Source organism: Engystomops pustulosus, chromosome 2 (genome assembly GCF_040894005.1).
Source record: "Engystomops pustulosus chromosome 2, aEngPut4.maternal, whole genome shotgun sequence".
Classification (NCBI taxonomy): Eukaryota; Metazoa; Chordata; class Amphibia; order Anura; family Leptodactylidae; genus Engystomops; species Engystomops pustulosus.
Genome location: NC_092412.1, coordinates 151,680,705 through 151,705,707, shown reverse-complemented (window position 1 = coordinate 151,705,707; position 25,003 = coordinate 151,680,705). Strand labels below are relative to the sequence as shown.

General features: G+C 37.8%; 1 protein-coding gene across 12 annotated transcripts in view; it reads left to right on the top strand.

Moving 5' to 3' along the window:
* LOC140118694 (protein 4.1-like) overlaps window positions 1-25,003 on the top strand; it is a 105,570-nt gene that overhangs the window by 71,180 nt on the left and 9,387 nt on the right. For 5 of the 12 annotated variants that reach the window (XM_072136903.1, XM_072136906.1, XM_072136907.1 and 2 more), the window contains exons 13-19: window positions 922-1,023; window positions 5,250-5,434; window positions 5,575-5,634; window positions 6,095-6,136; window positions 8,883-8,945; window positions 12,715-12,894; window positions 17,792-17,842. In XM_072136903.1, coding sequence (XP_071993004.1) covers window positions 922-1,023; window positions 5,250-5,434; window positions 5,575-5,634; window positions 6,095-6,136; window positions 8,883-8,945; window positions 12,715-12,894; window positions 17,792-17,842 — 683 coding nt within the window. Of the gene's footprint in view, window positions 1-921; window positions 1,024-5,249; window positions 5,435-5,574; window positions 5,635-6,094; window positions 6,137-8,882; window positions 8,946-12,714; window positions 12,895-17,791; window positions 17,843-20,625; window positions 24,999-25,003 lie in introns of those variants that run through there. The other 7 variants (XM_072136910.1, XM_072136912.1, XM_072136911.1 and 4 more) reach the window with 6 other exon arrangements.

The following is a 25,003-nucleotide window of genomic DNA, read 5'->3' as shown; positions in this document are numbered from 1 at the left end:
TCAGAAGTTTGGTTTAAAGATATAGCCCTGTTCTCTACAAAAATGTTACAGCTGTTTTTATTGGGTTTGTAGCAGGTATGAAAACCAGGTTCCACAAATAACAAAATCACAGCCTTGACCTCCCACCACTCTTTCCCTATAATGTAACATTGATTCCCTGTTTGCTGATTATTGGTTCATAAAAGGAGTCTTGTTCCTTGTGGTTGATAAAACACTAGCCTGGAGCCAGCCTTTGGTCAGGGCTTATCAAGCATTTTCACCAGACACATCAACCCATTGAACCAACAATTTGCCTTCTTTAGAACATCTTGTTGTAGAGGCTGATGCCTGCTTGCATTTCTCCCAAAGAACCAGAACAGACAACCAGACTGTAACTGTTGTGAACTCAAGTCATCCTTGTATTACATGTAATATTGCATATTACATATTACATGTTCCTCTCATCTCTCATCATCATTATATGAGAAGCTGTATTACACATACATTTAAATGAATCGCAGTTGGGGGGGGGGGGGGGGGTTACTTCACTCACCTCCTTTCCTGCCAGCTTAATTCACGGAAACATCTGTATCAAATCCAGTAACAAATTGTGGAACGATAGAAAAAAATCAAGCCACCTGCAAAACTTTTAGAAAAAAAATAAAACCTCACTTTTCTTAGATCCATTTTAAAAACCTACTGATATCAGATAACAGACAACAAATGGTCACCGCAGCCGGACTCTTGATAGTAAGGACAAAGTGCTACGTAAGTGTTATCTAATATGTAAGTATCAGAGATAAAAAGTTGTGTATGTGGCCTCTTTGCGCTCACTGCTTTCCTGAGTGATGCATTGGATTGTGAAGCTTATATCTAGTAGTCTGTACAGTCTTTGTAGTGTGTGATCTTTCACAATATTGTAATGTCGTAAATTGTTTTTAGAGATCGCTTTGAAAAACATTGACCAAGCTGTTCTAAAGAAGCCAGAGAAAAAAAACAAGCTTGAGCAGACCCATGCAGTATATGTAGAAACTGTGCGGCAAGGTACCAGTGTGTGAAGGCTTTCTACTAACATTGGCCTTGCTATACTAGAAGATCGTGCTTTTTCCTAAGGACCTGGATGCCATAATTTTTTTTTGTGAAAAATACAAATCCCATCCAAAAATAGAACAAAGCGTTGTTTAAAGAGGACCTGTCACCTTGAAAAACTGAACCAAAGTAACCAGCCCCGCTATTGAGTGAGCGGGGCGGTCCAGGCAAAAACGGCACTATGAGCTGTTTACTAAAGTAAGCAGCTCCTAGTGCTAAAAGAAACGCAGCAGTGTTACCATGATATCGTTATCGGAAACCTCCGATAACGCTAACTAACACTGCCGCACTGTACACTAGAAACACAGACCGATCTCAAAGCATTGCGGCGTATTAATAAGGGGGCGGGATTAGAGACAGTGACTGCCACATGATGCGCGGCAGTCACCTCTGGCCTATGGAGAGGGCGAAGTGGTCCAGAGAAGAGGCAGTGCCTTGGAACGCCCCCTCATGAATACGCCGGACCACTTTGAGAGCGGTCCGGTGTTTCTAGTGTACAGCGCGGCAGTGTCTGTTAGCCTTCATCGTAGCATTAAGCGCTGCTTACTTTAGTGACAGGTCCTTACTTGGGTGAAAGGTCCTTTTTAAGGGAAATCTACCATCCAGAATCCAGCATGGATAAGCGGGGGACACTTATTCCTAGATCCAGGCACCGTGTCTGTGGCAATCATCTTCTATTTATTCATACATAGGCTCCTTTTTTCTGAAATGTATTTAATTTTTTTTTAAATCAATTATTACTATTTAAATTATTTTTTTACAAGTCTAAGTGAGCAATTCACTAAGTGGACAATATTTGAACATTATTATACAGTTATACAATAAATTTTATCCATATTTCCATTTACTAATCATAACTCTTTCCCATAAAATTTTAATGCTTATAAAAGCAATTGTAATAAATGGGTTACTCATAAAATTGTACCTAGTCGCAGTCTCTTAGGATAGGTCAATAGGATGTATAAATAACTGAGACCCTTTTCCTTTCCCTCTCTTGGTCATTCAAAAGGACAATATTCCCCTTTTACCAGCTTTATTACCATATACAAGCTATATCACATCCCCCCCCCCCAACAAAAAAAAGAAAAAACAGAACAAACTTTTCTCCTAATCTCCTCAACCTCCCCCGGCTTCCTCTTCCCCCTCTCTCGTTGTTAAGTCCTCTACCCATTCCCCCGTCTTCTCCTAGTAAATTTTTACCAGATCTATTGACAAAATAGTCTTCTCCTCCAAAAATGTATATTTCCAATTCTTGAATATCACATTAAATTTACTTCTAAATAACTTCTTTTTACTCCTTCCCAGCAAATCATCCATTTTGCAGTGTTGTATTGGTCATTGTGATCCACATTTCCAGGATGTAGGTGGTTCATTTAATATCCAGTTTTAGCTATACAATATCTAGCTAGAAAGAGTAATTTCATAACTGCAGTATTAATATTGGTCAACAACATTTTTTTTTTAATTATATAGACCTTCTTTTTTATAAATTGATGTTATTATCTCAATCACTGTACCCCAAAATTCTTTTATCTTTAAACGTGTCCAGAATATATGTACCCCATCAGCCCCCTCAATTTGGCATCAATTACAATGATAACTTCTTTTCCTGAAAAAGTTTGCTAATTTCTTTGAAGCGTAATATGCTCTGTGTAGAATAAATTATTGGGCCTTCCTGTGTAATTGGACAGTAGCAAATTCTTTGATATATTTTTGAACCTGCACCCTTTTTTCCATACTCCTGTCACAATAACCCTTGGCATTTTCTCTTAGATCATCTAGTCCGATATTATAATATAGTTTAATAAAGGCTTTATTGAATCTTGATATTTTTGATCTAGATACTGCACATCGGGGTAACTAACAGAGGGGTTCTTCTCATCTCTAACCATTCAGAACCCTTATTAGTGATTAACTGTGATACTTGTAGGTAATCATATCACATATTGTCAGCAAGACCAAATTCCTTCTTCAATTCTTCTAAGGGCTTTACCCTATTTTCACTAACTATTTGTTTAACATTTTTAATCCCACTTAGTGCCCATTGTTTGTGGTTAAAATATTCTGGGAATGTCAGTTGAGAATTCATCCATATTGGGGTAAACACAAATAATAATTTGTTATAACTTTTCCATATGTCAACCCACCGAGTTTATCATCTTGATTGTATCTATTACCCACTCTTTCCTTTTGCATTGTAGAACCACACATTTCAATAGTTTCAAGATATTATAATGTGGCTATTTTGAAATTAAGGTATCTTTTGACCATAGAACTATGGGGGATCAAATCCCAAGTGAATTTGAGCTGCCATGTAATACATTTGCATGCCCACTCTCCAGAATGGACATCCCACCTTGTTGGAGAGGAAGTTTCAACATATCTAATTTGATTCTCGGTTGTTTACCACGCCAAAGGAGAACTGTTCCTAAGCTCCTCCATGCTGCAGATTCATATAATAGCATAATTTTAAAAGTTCATTGTAGAAGGAAGGAGACCACAGATAACAAATATAATAAGATTACCACAGTCACGGTACTTGGATCTAAGAGTAAGTGTTCCTGGTCTATCATGCTTGATTTTGATGGTAGATTTCCTAGTTTGATAGAGAATGAAACTTCTCTTTTGCTACCATAACATGCAACGCTTGCCTGCTCAATTCACATCACAGGAAATGGGGGGGGGGGGGGGTTGGAGAGCTGCATGAATGTGGAGGAGACACAGGCTTTATCTGCACCCCTCAGAATGCTGACAAAGGCATTTCTTAATCATCATAGTATAGGCTATTGGTACCTGTCACCAGCTAAAAATCACATTTCTGGTTACAGGTTCTATGTGAGCACTCAGTTAAAGAGGCCCTGTCACCCTTAAAAATGGCACTCAGAGCCTACTAAAGTAAGCAGCACCTAGTGCTAAAACAAACGCGACAGTGTTACACTGCTAGCATTATATGAAACCTCCGATAACGCTAACCAACACTGACGCATTTCTAGTGTACAGCGCGGCAGTGTTGGTTAGCGTTACCGGAGGTTTCATATAATGCTAGCAGTATAACACTGCTGCGTTTGTTCTAGCACTAGGAGCTGCTTACTTTAGTAAGCAGCTCCTAGTGCCCTTTTTTACAGGTCCTCTTTAAGGCTGTTGTGAAAACGATCTGCCTTTACACTGAACAGTGTTGATACGGGCTTGTATAATTAGTTACTTGCTAATTTTCCAAAGCTAAGTTCAGTTTAGTTATTATCAGATCTGTTGTTCACATCTCTGAAGAAACCAGGTTATGTGAGCCCTTTACATTTATACATGCTGTGTGTTTGCTGGATCACAGTGCATGGCTTAGTCTGAACTGTAAATAATCTGTAATTTGTACATCTAATTACAAAAAGAATACTGATCACATGTGTTAACCATTTAAATGCCCCTGGGCACATTTAAATGTCAGCAAATGGGCGCTGGATAGCCCCTGATACATCAAGGCGATTCGTTGCTGTGACAAGAGTCTACTTGAGACTCGTAGGCTTGTCATTCAGAAGGATTTATAATTGTGTGCCAGTGGCACACTGTTCTAGATCAGTGGGACAATCCTTATATACAGCAATACAGAAGAATTTCAGTATATGTGAGGATTGATCAGACCTCCTAAGGTTCAGGTACCCTAGGGGGTCTAAATATACAGTAAAAAATAATGTAAGAAAAAGTTAGAAAAAAATATATTTAAAATAACCTAAAAGTTCAAATTACCCCCCCCCCCTCCCTAAGAACATTTTTGTATAAAAGATTGACATTTTAAAAAAATCTGCGTAAACATAACAAAACCTATATATACTCAGTATCTCTGTGATTGTACTGACCTAAAGAATAAAGGATAGGTGTCACTTGGAGCGCACAATAAACGTCGTAAACACAGGGTGCAAAAGAAAATGGTGCACATGTGTCTTTTTGTCAGTTTCACCAGATTTGGAATATTAAATAGCATCACTAGGATGTACAATTTGCTACACAAAAAACAAGCCCTCATACAGCTGTGTACTGATGGACTTTTGAAAGTGGGGAGTGAAAAATGGAAATGTGAATAACAAAAAAGGGTTCATTTAATAGTCATTGGTGACAATAGATCTCGCCCTTGTCCTATTTATACTTCAGAATAGACATGGTAACTAATAAAGTTTTTTTATACTTATTAGCTGCTGTGGCAACTCCTGAACGCAATCCTCGTCCTGTCTCTGCTCCTGTCATCACACAAAGCCAAGTCGTTGTACAGCCTATACCATCCAGAGAGATCACAGCACGTAAAATAGAGGAATCCTCTTCCAAAAATGAAGACAAGTTACCACAGGATCAACTCAAGGAGCCAAAAAGTTCCTCCAAGGTACAGTAGTGTTGTGCAGTTCAGTGAGTAATTCACTTGTTACAAATTTTTAATTAAAGTTGGGAGATTCGTGTCCATATTTCATGCTTTTCGTTTAGCTTTTTTTTTTTTCATTTTTTTTATTGTGTTTATTCACATAGGAAGCAAAAACTCCACCACAGAATAGATCCTCCCCCACTGTCAATGGAGATCAAGTACAGGTTAGTTAACTGGATACAAAATGGCCTATAATAATAATGGTATATTGCTGTGTGTTCACAGGGTAACAGTACTGCAGGGCCATCTTATAAACAATGGTCAGCATGTGACTCTTCGCCCCACCAGGGATTGTTTTCTCCTGTATCTATCTTCAGTATCTACCTCAGCATTTAAAGAGTGTGTAGGAGGCCCTTCCCCCTCCAATCCATTCTCACACATAAGCAACCTACATGGGCCAGTGGTTTGTCAAAACTTATTTATGATACACTACAAAGCACATGTTTTGTAATTTAGTTTACTAGTGAAGAAAAATAAGTGTGGGTGGAGCTACAGTTCTGTAAATGACCCGGTAAGGTAAGGGGGGCAGCAAAGATATGCTAAAAAATGTGTTGTCTGTCTGTTTCAGTTTTGACATTTCTAAATGCTCATTTATCTTTTTGTTTTTCCTTCTGGCCTTTTCAGCAACCAGCTGAGAAAGAGGAAGAGATAATTCGTATGAGGAAGGTTAGCAGTGTATTTTATTTTTCATGTATTTGTCCCTTACTATTCATTTGGGAGACACACTCTAAATATATACCCAGAGCTCACTCTCCCGTACCTGACAACTGTGTATTGTGTGACTGCTCATTGTGCACTTTAGTGTATTGTGAAATGTTTAGCTTGCCGTGATTTCCTGTTTGTATGAGACGGTAAGATAGGCAAGCACGGTTTCTGTAAAGAAAAAGTTAAAGGTTTTCTACTTCTTAGTAACTAAGCAAAGCTTAGTGTAACCGTCTCATTCCATTATATCATATATTATCAGAAATGTTTCCTTTAAAAGTATCATCCAGTATGTGTGAAGTTAGCGTTGGACAATTCACAGACTGAAGAGATAATGTTGTGAGAGTGTGAAATGTTATTAAAATGTTCATGTTATTTCTGCAGTAGCAGAAGTAAAGTTTTAGTTTCCAGTTAAATAACCCAAAAAGACTTATAAATAGTGGGTCTTATTTATTTAAACCTTTCTTATTTCCAAAAGCAACCAACGTCCCTGAAATGAATTTCCAAGGAATGTGAAAGCTTCCCTATGATTTGATTATAATGGGCATTGAGGACAGTTTAGATCTTAGTTTACTGTTGTGGTCACATTATAGCATAGATATTGTAAACTTCTAACATCCTGCTCTATATAATATATTTTCATTCACTGTTTAAAAAGACATGCAAAATGTACAAAGTTGCTTTTGCATGTGCTTATGTTATGTTGCGTGTTTGTTTGTTTTTTTTGTTTTTTTTAGCAGTTTTAATTTTTTTTTTTTTTTTTTACTGCCTTAATTTATATATGTAAAGTGCAAAAATATTATTCTTTAACCTATTGGAAAACAGGCGACTTTTAATATTGTACATTTTAAGGAAATTTGATCTTTTAATATGATTTTCATAAAGTCTTAGTGAGTACCAGGTATTTGGCTATTGTGCAAAGTAATGCAATAGAGAGAAAGTGCTTATCTTATAACAGCCTCATACTTGGTATACATGCAATTTTATTTAAATCAAATGAAAAAATGTTGCAGTACTATAACATTCCCGTGGTCATGGTGCACCTCCCGTCGACCACGCTAGGCCACGCGCGTTTCTGCGCTAGCCTACAGTAGTAATGCAGTATATGGTAGGAACAATCAGACTGTCTAGGGTTAAAGTACCCTAGAGGGTCTAAAAAATAGTAAATAAATAAATGTTCATATAAAACAATGTAAAAAATACAAATTCAAATCACCCCTCCCTTCCCTAGAACTAAAAGTAATCAAAAGGCTTTACTGTCCTGCAAATGGTAGCAATGAAACCGTCAGCTTATTTCGCAAAATATTATGTCTTACACAGCTCCATACACCGAAGTATGAAAAAGTTGTGTGTGTCAGAAGAGGGCGAAATGAAATTTGTTTTCGTACAAATTTGTTTACATTTTTTAAAATGTATTAAAGCATAACTGTAAAGCACCAAAAATAGTAAAAAGTCTGACGATGCCTGCTATATATATCTGGTATATGTAACTTTGGATTCAGATTCAGCTATTCCTGATGTGGGTTAGCACTTCCTGATTGTGACATCTGCTCACCCCACCGAAGCCAGAAGAGGACAGCATGTTTGAAAATGAGTCACATGCTAGGTCCTTTGCATCAAACTAAGTACTTTCAAATGATGGAAGTACAGCTTGTTTGTAATAAACCTTAAAGGGGTTATCCGGGTTTAAAATTTTTTTTATGGCCGGGCTGGGGAGGGATAGTTAAACATAATAAACATGGACTTACCTCCTCCGGCGCCGCCGATGTCCTGCGCCGCGGTCACTTCGATCCGTGGCCCCTGTAAACAAACGGGGGCACGGAAGCCGCACACAGGGAGCTCCCATCCCAACGCTGAGAGATAGTGCGCATGGGAGCATCCGGCCGGCCGGAAGCTCCCTGTGCGCCCTTCTACTGAAACCGGCGCACGGAGAAGACGGGCAGCGGCGCGGGACATCGGCAGCACCGGAGGAGGTAAGTCCATGTTTATTATGTTTAAATAGCCCTCCCCAGCCCGGCCAGAAAAAAAAAATTTAATCCCGGATAACCCCTTTAACCATGTGAAGAGTCACATGCTTGTGAAATCACTACAGTAGTGAATTAGGGTAGGGAATTACAGTAGGGAATTACAGCTCTTCTTACTGAGGTGGCTCATTAGCCTTTGCTCACTAAGAAGAAGCAAGGTTTTATTTGGGGCACACAATGAAAGCCATAAAAACTAAATCCACAAGAATATGGCACATATTTTCTCACATTTGCAATTGTTTATTTTAGCTTCCCAGTACACGGCATGGAATATACAATTTGTATATTCCACAAGGAAGTACAATTTGTTACGCAGAAAACAAGTCCTTATACACCTTATACAGTTATGGATTTTAGAAGGTGGGGATCGAAAAACTAACATAAAATGGAAAAAGTCCATCAGTTAAAGGGGTTGTCCACTGTGGTGCCACTGTGACCTTACAACTGCTTGCTGTGGGAAAATGCCTTCGCTAGTTTGCATACTCACAGTTCACAGCATGAGTTTGACTTCTCTTACAAAAGACACATTTTTACTTCACTTGTTTCTCTTGATATGAAATTTGTAGTGCAAGGAAAAAAATTGGACGAAAGAACATGGTTTGGCTTTCGTTTCTGTCACCCTAGGATGAACAATTTTTTTAATTTGTATGTTCTTTTTGTCTATTTATTTTTGTTCACGTTCACAGAAAAGAGCAAAGAAACTAGAGGGTGAAAACATATATATCAGGCATAGCAATTTAATGTTGGAGGTTGGTATTGAATTATGCAGTTTACACTTTTTTTTTTGTGTGCAGACATTGTCTGCATGTTTGTTTTTTGTTTTTGCATGTTTTGTTATTTCTACTTTTGTTTGCATGTTTGAAATCCGTCTTCATTTTAACTGATCTCCATAAGAGGTTTGAATGCTCCTGAAACTTTATTTTGAATAGTGGCAATATATGAATAACACAACCTAGATATGTTTTATGTATCATATATTCTGCACAAACCCCTTCTTCTCCCTGATAAACGGCAAACAAACACTATATACACTGATTAATCATTTACACTACCTTCTAACATTCATGTCAATATAATAGTGGTATCAGGTAGAAGTAAAGCTAGATGATGGACTATACCTAAAGATGAATTCAACACATGAATGGATTGTAGTCAGTACCCATGGGGTACATGGTTTGCATGGAAATGTTACCAATTATCTTTGTTACTGGTCTTCATTAAACATTTTTAATTACACGGAATGTACACGGAAGCTTTATGTGACCTACCGGAATATTGGGTTTGCAACTGATCTGTATGTGTATAGATTAATTTCCATATTATCTGGTTAGTTAAATAAATCATTTAAGCCACATTCAGGGGCAGGCAAATTTCTTTTACATGTCTGATAGGGAGCTGTTTGGTTTGATGTTGGGACCGCTTTTGCTTACGGTAAAATAATGTAGTTCCATTTCTGTTTTTATGTGGAAGTGTCATTTTGTTTGTGTTGACTGTTTGTCCCAGTTAAGATGGTCATAACTTTGTATGTTGAATTTCTATGCTTATGTGTTTTTAACAAGGTACATTATGTTTTTACAACTTGGTTCTAACGCATGCCTGTCGGATATAACAAAGCTTTTATTTTGGCACTGATATGGCTTTTGTCTATAACTTGCTACTTAAATTTTAACATGGCATTGGTGTTTTGTTTGAGCTTCAGGGGACCACTCTATTACAAAACATGCCTAGATCAGTATTATTTTAGGGTGTAAATGCCTTTGATCAGATTGCCCATTGAACCACTAGTAAGCTCCTTTTTCATAATCTGTTTCCATCATCCAACTTGAATTGAATGTTATACTTCTGCATAAACCATTAACATTTTAGAAACTTTGTTTTACTTCTGACCTCACATCTCCCAACAGTCCCTTCCGACTCACTGCATAATTAAAGGCTCTGGGTATTTTTTTGCTAGATAAATCACAATATATTGTATTTTCCTATTGTTGCTGCTAAGTATGGGAGAGGATACATAGTGTTGCACAGAAAGGAGGCTTGTAGTTGAGGATCCTGCATGATGGGAGAGAGGGAGTTGACGTCTGAATCATACTCATGAAATCATGGATTTTAGTGAGGAATGAACAGGGAATCTGCAGTGTGTAACCAATCTCTGTCACAAAGCATAGAAACATTTTACGTTCCTACTGGTAAAATAATTTGAGTCTCTTTATAAATGCAATAGGCAGAAAAGGAAAAAAGTCATTGTTCTTGGTGTTCATTTTATCGTTAGTATAGGTATGTGTATGTAATATATATATATATATATATTTATTTTATCGTTAGTATAGGTATGTGTATGTAATATATATATATATTACATACACATATATATTACATACACATACCTATACTAACGATAAAATAAATATATATATATATATATTACATACACATACCTATACTAACGATAAAATAAATATATATATATATATATATATATATTACATACACATACCTATACTAACGATAAAATGAACACCAAGAACAATGACTTTTTTCCTTTTCTGCCTATTGCATTTATAAAGAGACTAAAAATATATATATATATATATATATGGGTTAGGATTGAAAAAATACACCTCTGACTATAGCCAGGTCAGTTATGGCATCTAGAATTTTCATAGAATCTATGAGAGGGGCCTCATAACTGAGCCTCAGATGCAGATGTAAAACCTTAGAATTACACTGGAGATTACCATATTTTTCGGCCTTATAGGTCAGTGCGCCTTATATATGAACTTATACAGAAATGTACTACAGACAAGATGTACTGTACATTTACCAGTGTGTAATAGCTCCATCCCCAGAAATTTCCTGCACCTTCCCACACAGTATACAGGGTCCCTAGCTCCTGAAGTGCCCTGGCACCACAACTAACATTGTGCCCATCCTGCCCTAGCACGGAGAGACCGGAGCTGCCATAGTGCCGACCACGAGGCAATCATCATCATCAGTAAACAATCCCCCATACCTGACAGCCCTGTAACAGGGGAAAGAGAAGGAGCCACAGGGAACCCCACAGGAATACACCCTGGCTGAGGAGGGAAGGAGAAGGGGCAGAGGGAGACAGCTTAACCCCTGCTGCATCACCCTGCAATAACCCCCAGCAGCCATACCTCTGAGATCGGAGCTCTCTGTCACGCTGAAGACAAGTTTCCCGGGAAGTGTAGTTGGCTTGAACTGTGCACAGGTCTGCCACCTGCTGGTTATTTTTAGGTACTGCATTTGATCCTGCTCCTTATACTCCAGTGCGCCTTATATATGAACCTAGATGTCTTAGCAGGCATTTATTAGAGGTGCGCCTTATAGTCCGGTGCGCCTTATAGGCCGAAAAATACGGTAATGGAAAAAAAGGTCATCAGGTTTCCAAATGTATACATTTCCCACAGTTTCTCAGTGGTGAGACTGTGAATAGTACATGTCAATCCTGTCATTCTCATTCCGCTCAGTATACTTACTGTCTAACAATTACTTCTGTCATTAAACTATTAGGCTACATTCACATTAATGTGTGCCCGTCTTACTGTAGCACGTCGGCGCTGGGGAGAGGAGGAGGAGGGGATGAGCGCCGCTCACCCCCGCCCCTCTCCATAGTAATATATGGTGCATGGCGGCGTATTTCGGGCGGAAGATGGGACATGTGATATCTTTTTCCTGGCTACGGAACGGTATGATGGCACACGTGTGCCGCACTGTACCGCTCCCGTAGGGTGCCATGCGCCCATTGCCATGTATAGGGGACGTATATATACGTCCCCCATACGTTCGTGTGAATGTAGCATTGTGTGCAAATCCCCCATTATATCATTACATCTTTATGTATTATATCATTACATCTATACCAGCAGTATAAGCAGTACAATTTTTTGTTTAATTATTTAATACTTTATGCTGCTGAATTAGTCCAAGGGGTAGGGAACTAATCAATGGAGATTGTTCCGTTTATATATAGGGCAATGGGAACTCCAGTATATAAATTTCCAATAACATTATAGTTGTGTCATGTGACAAATACTAGTATCTATTACATGAAGTTACGTGACTTCTCTTGTCTTTCTAATGAGATCTATCTACGGTCTATTAGAGGGGTTAATGCCTTAAAACATATAAACACAGCTTTTGTGGTGCATATGAATATTTTTAGTTTGTGCTTTCACATTTCTCCTATTGTGTTCCATAGTAATATGTTGTTTTTTTCCCACCTGTGATTTGCACAATATCATTTGTCACACGTGTTATTTTCTGTGCATATAATATCATAGAACATATAACCTTGCTTCTACTGCAGGATGCCCATGTCCCTCTTTTCATATGGCTTCAAGCTCTTACACGTCTAACATTCTCCTTTTCTTTGCTTCCTTATTTGTCTCTTTTTCTACATCATCGTTTCTTCATTTTTATACTGATGGGCATTCTACAATCTTTTCCTTTTCTTGTTCCATTGTTCTTACTTTCCACTATACCATCGGATTCTGTTAGGACTTGGAGAAGACTCAAGATGAAATAATCCGCCACCACGCAAGTATCCGTGAGCTGAAGAAAAGTTTCATGGAGTCTGTTCCTGCACCACGTCCCAGTGAGTGGGATAAACGCCTTTCTAGCCACTCTCCTTTCCGCACACTCAGTTTCAACGGACAGGTCCAGACAGGAAACGATGGAGTGAGTCCTATTTCTAGCATGCAATTTTGCTTGTTTTCCTGACTAAGGTTTTGTTTGCAAATATCTGGGGGGCGGGGGTTATTGATTGTTGGAAGTAATAGATCACCTTTCAACAAACTTTGCATAAATTGGTAATACAGTATTTATACATGAGGAATAGCTCATGTATCTGGTCATGAGATGACTTCTACTCTTCATTTGCAGTCTTCTCAGAGCTGGGTGTCGTTTTGTATCCAACCCTCTGCATAGAGCTTCTTTGTCATCTAACATGCATGTAAGATTCTAAGAGGATGATTGGCAAATTAAGTGGAAAGGAAGGCATTTTTGCTGATGTAGGTATATTGTAAAGTTTATTATACTTAATATTACTATTAATGTATGCAAAGTTTGTTGAAAAGGTGTTAAAGGGTTTTTCCCATTTCAGCAAGTATTGTTTGAATAATGAAATGTTATACACATTTCCAATATATTTTCTGTATCTATTCCTCACTGTCTTTGAAAGCTTCAGTGGATCGAAACCTGACCATGATCACACAGGTGCATGGCTCGTTATATCACACAACTCTGATAGCTCTGATATAACGAGCTGTGCACCTGTGTGATCATGGTCAGACTTCTGTACACTGGAAGAGGCTTTCTATAGAATGACAGCAAGCAGAGATTTAACCCCCTAACGCTCTGCGCCGTAGCTCTACGGCGCAGAGGTATAAGGAGTGTATGAAGAGTGTATGAGCCAGTGGCTCATTGTAATGAATGACCTGCAAAAATGCCATATATTGCAATACAGAAGTATTGCAGTATATGGTAGAAGCGATCTGACCATCTAGGGTTAATGTACCCTAGATGGTCTAAGAAATGGTGGAAAAAAAAAAAGAAAAAAGAAAGTTTAAAAAAATAAAAAAAATTAATAAAATATTAAAAATTCAAATCGCCCCCCCTTTCCCTAGAACTGATATAAAACATAATAAACAGTAAAAATCACAAACTTATTAGGTATCGCCGTGTCCCAAAATGCCCGATCTATCAAAATATAAAACCGGTTACGGCCGGCGGAGACCTCCGAGGCGGGAAATGGTGCCCAAATGTCCGAAATGTGACTTTTACACCTTTTTACATCACATAAAAAATGATCAAAATGTCGCACAGACCTCAAAATGGTAGCAATGAAAACGTCGCCTCATTTTGCAAAAAATGACAACTCACACATCTCCGTACCCCAAAGTATGAAAAAGTTATTAGCTTCAGAAGATGGCAAAAAACTTTTTTTCTTTTTTGTACACATTCGTTTAATTTTTGAAAATGTATTAAAACACAATAAAACCTATATAAATTTGGTATCACCGCGATCGCACCGAACCAAAGAATAAAGCTGAGGTGTTATTTTGAGTGCACAGTCAAAGTCGAAAAAACTGAGCCCACAAGAACGTTTTTCCACATTTGGAATTTTTTTTCAGCTTCGCAGCGCACGGCATGTTAAAATAAATAACATTACGGGAAAGTAAAATTTGTTACGCACAAAAAAAGCCCTCACAAAGGTCTGTACACGTAAAAATGAAAAAGTTATGGATTTTTGAAGTTGGAGAGCGAGAAATGAGCGGAAAAACCCCGCGTCCTTTAAAGGGTTAAAGACTGAGTAATTAATACAGAAAAAAAATTGGAAAATTGTATTTTTTATAAAACAAACCATCGCATTATTTTGCCGAATTAGGAATACCCCTTTAACTCTAATTTAACCCTATTTCATTACCAAGTTACCATAATATTAGCATTTCAAAAGTGTTGCATCTACAGGCCTATCATTTATTTCTCCATATATTCACAGGAGAGACCTGGCTTACTGTCAAGAACTCCTAAATAGTAGGTGCTGTTAAAAACGTAGATCCCCTTTAATAAAACATGTATATATTAAAGGGGATCTACGTTTTTTAACAGTACCTACTATTAGTAGCCCTTGACAGTAAACTAATCACAAAGTCTCTCCTGTGGACACTATCAGGTATCAGATTTATTCTGTGGGAAAACTCTCATTATTTTCATATGTCATTATTTTGGCTTATATTTTCAATCAGTATTGATTAATTCTGGGGCCAGCAGTTTACAGCCATGAGTTCAGCTACAAAACGCTGAAACCATTGAAATCATTTTCAATTTGGCCAAAAATCTGATGATTTTGAGATAAAGCATCTCTGCTGGCTTTCTTTGAAATCAATATGACTGTAATGTGGCCTTTTCTATGTTTTTTGAGGATGTTTTTGTGTACATTCACTGCATATAAAACAAAACTCTGTCTAACACAAGGCAGTCCCTTGTGTATATTCATATAAAGACTTGCCCAGTGTATTGCAATTCAGAATTTCCTAATAAGCTGCATATATAATATGTATGTGTGTGTATATATATATATATATATCTCTATCCAAAAAATAAAGACCGGCAGCGCTCCAAAGTAGTGAAAAAACTTGGGTGTTTTATTCCACCTCCCGCAATGTTTCGGCTGAGGTCTCAGCCTTTGTGTGTGTATATATATATATATATATATGTATATATATATATATATATATATATATATTATATATTATATTATATATATTATATTATATATATATATTATATATATATATATATATATATATATTATATATTATATATTTGTATTATTAAATTAGCATTAAATTGTTGAGACACTCTGCCAATATAATTTTTGTACCAACATATAGAGCTCTGCATTGGGGTCATTCATACAGTTAGGTACAGAAATATTAGGACAACAATGCAATCTTTATGATTTGCACTCTACACCGTACTGGAATTGAAATGAAGCATTTTTGCTGCAATTGAAGTGTAGACTTTCAGATTTAATTGAAATTATATAACAAAAATACCATGTGAAGCATTAAGAAATTGCCACAATTTTTCTACAAATCCTCCTCATGTAAGGGGTCCAAAAGTAATTAGGCAAATTACCATTACCATATTAAAATGTTCCATTTTAATACTTTGGTGATATCCACACATTCCTGACTTCATCCAGTCATTGCGTGCTAGGATTTTTTTTTTACAAGCACCTGGTCTCCTTCTTTGTGAGGCTTAACCAGGCTTTTAGACCATTTGGTTTCGTCTGCTTCTTGTTTGCTGGTCCTTCTACTTCAAATTTTAAGAATAATTATATCCCTGTACTTGGACCCATCTGGCTACTCCTGTCTTCATTCTTGTAATCAATAATCACCAGTTACCCATCTCCATTGGAAGTAATACCTGCCCATGTCAATACATTCCCTCAGCCTGTTTGACAGATGATGTGGTATGCTTTAGATCATGAACCCTTCCAAACCTCACTACATTCTTGTTCCCATTCTGGTACAGGTTTATCTTCATCCATTAAAAGAATGATGGGCTGGCTTCTTCAGATATTTTTTGCATAGTTTAATTGTAATATATTGTACCATGTGGTGAACCCTCTGTTTTTGCTCACATGAAGTATTTATAGTAGAGTTAGATATGGATACACTTACCTCCTGGAGGGTGGTGCTCACTTGCATGGATATTTTGAAGAATATTTTCCTCACCAGGATTCTGCTATCGGTTACCACTGATATCCAGGTCTATACAAGTTCACCCATTCTGATTTTCTTCACAGAAATGTACCAGACTATTGATTTAGGCAATTCCCAACATTTACACATTTGATGGATTTCTTCTTTCCTTTTTAGCCTAAGGATGGGCTGTTTCAATTCCATTGAGAGCTACTTTGACCTTTGTCCGTAGCAGCTTCCTGCTCAGTTGATGATGGATTAATAACCCATAAAACCCATTTAATTACTGTAGTGATAATTGTCCGATTTACTTTTGGTCCCTTGAAAAGAGGCAGCTACATATTAAATAGATATTATTTCTAGATCTCTCCTCTAACCCAAAATTAACCTGTAGCCCACATTTACTAATATCTTTCAGCAACTACACATCCATGAAGACCGGAGCCTGGTCTTCATAAATGTTGTGTGTGTTGCATGCGCCGAAGTGCAAGAACTGAGTGCACCAGATTTTTTCTGGTGCACTCAGTTCAAGGGTCGTGCAACACATTTCTTTTGGACTTCCTGACATAAATGTGGTGGCCTTTCTGTGCATGGCATTGTGTCGTGGTGTGCATAGTGCAGCCGCAACACAATACCAGCACAGACCCTTCATAAGTACATGTGCTACTAGTTTGCACATGTATTTATGTGCAGTCTATGCCAGAATTCTGGTGTAGACTACATAATAAATGTGCCCCTGTGAGTTTGCATGTTAAGCCCATATTGATTATATAATTTTTATCTTGAATATGTTTTGGTAAACAGCTAAAATACCAAAACGTATATCCATAAGTATGTTCACAGGCTGGAACTTGTATGTGCATGACCATGCATTCCAGGGGATTATTTACAAGAAGGTGAATCATCTTGATTCGGATGCGGTTTTCTGAGTTTACAATAAATCTATACTAGTTAGTAGATAGCATTTTTTCTTTATACTTTGTCTAACTTCTGTTCACAAATAGTTTATGATACATTTCATTTGTAAGCCAGGGAAGCGTAGTAGAATACACTTATTTATCTTGCAGGCTGCCTTGTAAATAAAAAAACGTATACGTTCAAGGAGAGGCCATAAGCCGCATACAGTGAAATACGTTGCAGCCCTCCATTGTAAACCCAGGAATCCTATCCACATATACCTTCAAGGGAAGAGTGAATGTTTGAGTTTACTGTTTGTTTGCCAAGATAAACCTTAATTGTTTTAAAGTAGATAAGTCATAGATTTGTTCAGATATCGTGATTATATTATTATGTTACTGGTCACACAATGCTACTTTTATCTCTGTATATTCATGTTTGCTTTTATTGTTCCCATGTGGATCCAGGTTAAACGTGCACTTGTTTTGCCTACTGAGCGGAAAGTATGCGGGTCAGAGGTAAAGCCCAAGCTAAGATCATGCTCTGGCCAGGCATTAAGGCAAAGTGCGCAATCCATTCCTAGCTTCTTTTTATCAGTAGAAGCAAGGATTATTTAATACTGCTCTATTTTGGACATGTTGCTTTAAAGTGAAAATGTTAAAAGTTTGCATGGCATATAAGGATCCAGAACTGCTGAAGGGAGGTTGGCTTCTATGCAAAATTGGTCAGTGATCCTGCGCTGCTGGCTCATGGGATGCATGTTTAGTATCAACACCTGCCAAATGCCAGGGGGACCCAAAACATGTGATGCTCTTTCGCAGGAGCCTTTTTTCATGTTCTTTCAATGCTCGATTGGAGTTCTGCTGATCGAAGAAAATGATTTGTGTGTAATAAAATGTATAACCGTAAATGTAAATAGTAATATGGAATTTTAAGGTGCAACTCCGGTTTCAAAACAGTTTTAAGCAAATTGATATATGTGATCCTCCTTTTAAAACAAACAGAACAATACCCATATAGTGTTACTCACCATGTGTTTTCCAGAGCTTTTTTTTTATTCTGAAGCCAGTTCTCAAAAATGTTCCTCCGCAGTAGTGAACTAGGTGGAGACTAACTTCTTGTCTTTGCCTTATAATTAAAGGGGTATTGCCACTAAGATAAGTTTCTTATATGTATTCAAGATAACAAAATAAGACATTTTCTAATTCACGGTTATTAAAAAAACAGTTCAACCAGTCTCTCTCAGTCCTGGTGTACACAATTTCAGTTGCCCCTAGACACGACCCTGTAATTTCTGACTTGGAGTCAGGGGCACCTTCTTAGATGTCTGTATGATGCCGTGCTGCTGAAATTTCTGTCTATCTGCTCTGTGCCTGTAGCCCCGCCCCCCATGCAGTCCTAGCATGGAGTTCACAGACACTTCCTGCCAGCACACATTGTGAGGAAAGAGAAGCTGCAAACTACAAACTCCAGGCAGATATGTTATCCAGGGGAAGGTAGAGGCAGGCATATATCTGGGAGAACAGAGATGTAGTAGTGCTGATAGTGTAACAATCTCTGTCTGTCATGCCTCTGTGTAATAGGCATCTCATATTCTCTCATCAGTCTCATCTCTCTTTCAATGTGTCAGTGTGTTAGTTCAATGTCAGAAGCTAGCTGAAAGTGTATATACACCTGTACCTGTACATCTTACCACATTGTCAGGTCACAGAACTAGATGGATCATAATGTGTCTGCTTAGAGAGGCCCCGCCCACACCCTGGAATTTTAACCTGAGCATGCTAGGGATCGATAAGAGATACAGCAATAAAACAAAGTAAAATTTCAAAGTAAGGGGTTAAAAATGATATTTATTGCGTAAACATCATTAGGGGATTGAAATTTGAGAATTTTCTCTTGTGGCAAAACCCCTTTAAGTCAATTTTAAAGTGCCCACAGTGACTATCCTTGCAGCTTATCGCATGAAATACTTACTAGAATACGTACTAGTGAATATGAATGGAATACGTACCAGCAGTGAAATAATTACATGAGAACTAAGGGTTAACATGGCTCTGGGCACCATGATGTGAAGCTAGTGTCTGGAAAGCAGAGGCTGAGGAAGGGGTGAAGTGTCTGATACAGAGGTTCAGAGCGAGATGGTGAAGTTCTGCAGAATCACTGAGAGACTGATGTGGAAGAGGGGAGACCTTCTACCTCACAATTCCTTGCAGGAGGCGTATGCATGTGCTTTTGCTAGATACAAACGGAGAGCTTAGTTTGACCGCCCCTTCCTCTTTCTCCAAAGGGAGCAGTAGCCCCTCCTGTATCTTTTGTGTAAACACTGGAGTCACAGAGATGGCCAGCAGAGAGAGAGGAGATAAGAATCATAGGCTTTTGCTAATCTGAGGACGTCCAAGACGTTACACAGTTAGTGAAAGGAATAGGCAGAGTTGTTATTGATTTGTGTGAGAAAGTCGAATTATCAGAGTTGCACTTTAAATTTCTTTACCTCCTATAGATCTGCCAACTTTGAGAAATCTCCACTCCACTACCAGGTTCTTTAAAGCATCCTTCTGGTGTTGTTGATTGAGATTCCTGTTTAAATAATGATCATTGACCAGGCTGCTGCGAAAGAGAAGTTTTGAATAAAAAGACATTATTGTATGCTTAGGACACTCAACCATTTAGTTCTCTGCTTTGGGCTTGTGCAGCATTTTAGTCTGGCAACATATGCGTCATTGATACTTGCGCAAAAAATCTCCCTGCAGGAGATGGCTTACCTCCTAGTCCAATTCTTTCGCTTAAAGGGGTGGCCAGCCACTGAAATTCTTTAGAAAAGGCTGAGAATTTGGTGTTAAAAGTTAAAATAAAAATCAGTTATGCATCATTGATCACCAGCTGTCTAGTCCATCAACTGTCTCTAATTATCTTGCTTGCTCTTATATCACAGGAAATGACCAAACTGTTTGTCTGGTATGTAAGAGCAACCAGGAATTAAAATGAGAGGGACCCCAGTCAAGTCTTGGAACACGACCAGTGGGAGAATGATTGATTGATTGATCTAAATATATATATTTAAAACACCATTCTAAACTTTTCTAAATTTATTTTTTATGACCTGACAACTCCTTCTAAGGGATGCGCCTATGTTCTCCCAGCTTGCGGAGCTGACTTTAACTGTACCCTTCTGTTTTCTTTTTCTTCCTTTCTGTTCCCTGCCATCTTTTTTTTTTCTCCCATTTTGACACCGTGTTTTGCATTTTTTTAAAATGTATTATTTTCATCTTCTAATTCTATTTAATTTGTCCGCAATGCTAAGCCTTCTGGCCGTCATGTTGCAGAGAATTGTTACTCAGGGATGTGCAAAGATCCAACCAACAGTCCACCAAATAATCTGCATACAGCCGTCCCTTTACGGGAACTAAGGGCACAATTTTTTTTATCCTGGAGACCGGACATGGGCTCATAAATTCTTTGCTCATGAAGATGCCACATTCAGATGTATAACCCATACAAATACATTTTCTTAAATGTCTGCAATACATTCAATTCCCTGTCTCTGCTTTTAAGGGGCCTGGCAAATGCTACTGCCATTTAATATACATATATGACAAATTGTTGCTAAAAAAAATCTTACTGCCATTTGTAAATATTGGCCAATGACCCTGATATTGCCAGGTTAGGTGAATCCTTTTGTAGGTTAATAAACCGGATCGCCTGACTAATACTTTGCACATACCTAAGAATTACTTCTATTTTCCTGTTCCATTTGCATTTTTTTTTTTCGGTTTCACCTGTGTCTTTCTCTTCTGCCGTCCTTCTGTGGGCAGACTCGGGGTGAGCCTCCAGGTCCTGGTGAAGACTTTGTAATATCGTCTGGTACAGACCATCGGGGACACCTCCCGAAAGTCTCCATACCAATGCCAGAGGAGAAGTCCATGGAAAAGTGCCACCTGCATCCACTTTTACTTCCAAAACCTCGCCTTCCTTTCCTTATGTCTTTTCTAATATTCTTGGCAGTGACACTGTGGTGGCTAGTGTTCTTATGAGCGATTGTGTTATGGGAACGCCATCATCTTCAGTGTTTGCATGGCTGAGTACTCCTGGTGTTAATACTGGTGTCAGTACTTTCTTTTGCAATATCAAATTTTACATAGATGTAATGGGATAGCTTCCAACATTCCTGTCTCATAGGGGCCAATATGAAAGCAAAAAGTATCTTTAAGGTACACTTTTCTTGTTATGTTCTTTTCTTTTACTCTGAGGGACTGCCTTTTTTTTTTTTTCATTTATTATTTTAGTGAATAAGGGTTTTCCCATAGTCGGAGTGTTTGTATTAAGCTCTGCTCCTGTGCGTTGCACTGCCGTCCTACTTGTTCCATCTTCTTAAGAGTCTTCTAATCACATTGGACTGTCTCCCATGTATTATGAACCCTGCACTCTTCAGCAACTCTGAACTTTACACTTTCCTGCTCACGCAGCCTCTTTATTTCGTTACCTTTACATTACAATATTGGATGAAATCTTTATTTCTCTTCTGAGAAGATTGCAGGTGCATCAAAGGGAACACCTTTTTTTTTTAACAATATATGTAATTTTTTTGTTGTTTTTAGTGTAGATTTTTGTATTTGTTTGTAATATTGAGGGTTGCCATCTTGCCAGATCTGTAAACGGCAATAGTTAACACTTTATAGCAGCGTTATGGCTGTAGGCAGCAATGGTCTGGAGGCGAATCATTGAGAGCTATGGAGAGTTTTCTGGGTATGATGTGTGCAGACAGACAGTCTACTGACTCTCTACTGACAGTCTGCTATCTACTGACAGTCTATTGTCAGTGTCTATTGTCAGAGGGGGACAATGATGGTATTTTCTATAAAGGTCTTATCTTCTATTGTTATCCTGTCAGATGACTACTACTCAGAAAACCCCTGTAGAATTAGCAAGTATCATTCTGTAGTAATTTTCATTTAATATATTCATTTAACATTGTTAAACTTTAGTACTCATTTACTACTTCGGAGGTATTCACAAAAGTATCTTGTCTTTTAGCCTAAAAGTACTATGCTATTAGTAGTTTGTATGGAACAGAGCTTTTGAGATTTTGTCATTGTGTAGTTGATCACAAGGGGTATAAAAGACAAACCTGTAATATATTCATTGTAGAAGACTAAAGTAATAAAACATGGCTTCTGAAGGACACTTTAAACAGCAAGTGCCTTATAGATCTGTGAATGAGTGATCACGTCAGGGCAAGTGGTATTTGTTTTTTTTGTTGTTAAAATACATGTTATAATAAAAATTGTCTATAGATGATCTGTCAGAGATACCTTTCCAGTGGTTTAGGGTAGAGTATTACTCAGGTAGTTTGTCATTGTTTACTGGCTTAGCCACTTTCTCATTGACCCTGCCAAATTTCTAAAGACAAGTAAGATTAGTATCAGATCCCTGCTTTTCCTTTGGTGCAGAATTTCAGCATGTTACCTACTATTTATGGGGCCTTACTGTTATGTGAAGGAACAGCTTTTGTTTTTGTGATTCTTGAAATACTTCATTCTATTTTTTTTAAGCTTTTGCTTAAATATTTTGTCAAGGTAACCCTGAAATACTTCTACAGGTAAGCCTGCGTATTTAGATTGCGATCTTTCATTTAAGTCTCTGCAGCAGAAATATATATGGAATATTGTATTGATGCTAATAGGAAATAAATACTGTTTTGATATTCTAGACATGTGTTGTGTTATTTAATGCTATGCCAAAGTGTTAGACATTGAGCTAAACTTGTCAGAAATCTTTATTGGTGGGAGTCCAGGTGCTAAGAGTCTCGAGAATGTCGCGGGGTGGACTCAAGTACAGAAATCCATGTTTGCTGATTCCAGCTGAATATTTCTATGCCATAGTGTTGGTAGATCCGCCTCCACCACACAAGAAATACGGCTCACAATGACCCAAAACATATTTTGGAAGAGCCTAATATGTTGTGCATTTTATTGTACTTCTACATTAACTGATATTAACCTTTCAGGACAGATGAAAGAAATCGCACCAAATTATGTGTTTTTAGAAACATTTTTGCTCTTTTCTTGCCTAGAAAAAAAGGACAATGAAAAGGAAATGTTCTCCATGTTGCACAATTTTAAACATTTTGTGCTGTTTGCACCATTTTTGTTGCCTCAGTAAGAACAATGTGATGTATCTCCCCCTTGGCTTCAATTCCTCATACTATGCAGATTTTATTAATTTATTTTATTTTTTTAAATCTTAGCCAGCAGTTTGTCCAAAATGAGTAGAAAAAAAGTCCTGTTGTTGTGTGTGGGACTGGCTGAATATCTAATCTTTATGGATTTCCAAACTTTCCACACACCATGTGATGTAGGGAAGTAACCTTTGTTTTTGTTCTTCCTGAAATGAACCATTCTACATTCTCTGTAGAAAATATAGTTTCTGCTAATATGAGAGAGTTGGGAGTAATATATGTCAATCAACTACCATTGCAACCGTATGGGCACTTTTTATGCTTCTTCTTAGTGACATTTTTCTAGAAAATGTTGTGTGTTAAAGCACCCTAAGACCACATGCACTCGACTGTATATGGTGGGCATAAGATATGAAGCAAAAAGGGGAAGCTAGCTCACAGCCACGTTGAGGTCTATTTTGTATGGTCATGGTGAGGGCACTGCACTGTGACCAGCCTGGGCAGCCGCATTGTTTTCGGGAAGAGCAGGTCCTATTCCTGCCCTGATTTGCAGAATAGTCACTCGGCTTCCTATGGATAAGGGAGGGGTGAGGATTTTTTACCCCTCCCATCTCCCAACCTGGCCGAAACAGTAGGTGTGCATGAGGCCTAAGGCCATGTTTACACTGTTAGGAATACATTTATATTCTGCAGTCCCCGGGTTACGTACAAGGTACTCTAGGTTTGTTCTGAAGTTGAATTTGTATGCAAGTCAGAACTGAATATTTTATAATTATAACCCCAGCCAACAATTTTTTTGGACTCTGTAACAATTGGATTTTAAAAATGTTGGATTGTCATCAGAGCCAGGATTAAAAATAAAGCTTAATTGCAGACACCTTTGGTAACTGTTAGAGCTGATCATTGTAGCCTAGGCCTAAAGTACATAAAATTACCAACACCCAGAGGTCTGTCTGTAACTAGGGGTCGTTTTAAGTCGGGTGTTCTTAAGTAGCCGACCGCCTGTACAGTGTAATGATGGTTTTACTTTTCTGTATGGAGCACTCTGCCTTTGGATTTACAGGTACTGATGCAAAATGCTGAATATGTGAAGTTGTGAGTATGTAGCAGATTTTCAGAGGGAGTTGTGGTAGTATATAGTATACTTTATATGTGGTGCAAACTTTTACTACCCTATTAACATTTTAGAGGAAAAGAATCTGTATCAAATTTAGGGCATGTTCAGGATATACAAACTTTTGTCAGTTCCATTCAGTTGCTGAAAAGTTGGTGGAAATTTCTTCTTTGTTAAATGTGTTAACTGGAAATCTGAATAGATACGTAAAAGGATATGTAAAATAAAGAGGTAAGCATAGCCTCTTGAACTGTGCTAAACATGGATAATCTTATGTATTTTATATGAATGTGTACAGTACCTCACTAGTTCACAGCACTAGTACAAATAAATTTCCAGGTTTTATAAAGTTTTTTCAGCTTTCATTAATAGTTCTTCCTTTTCGTCATA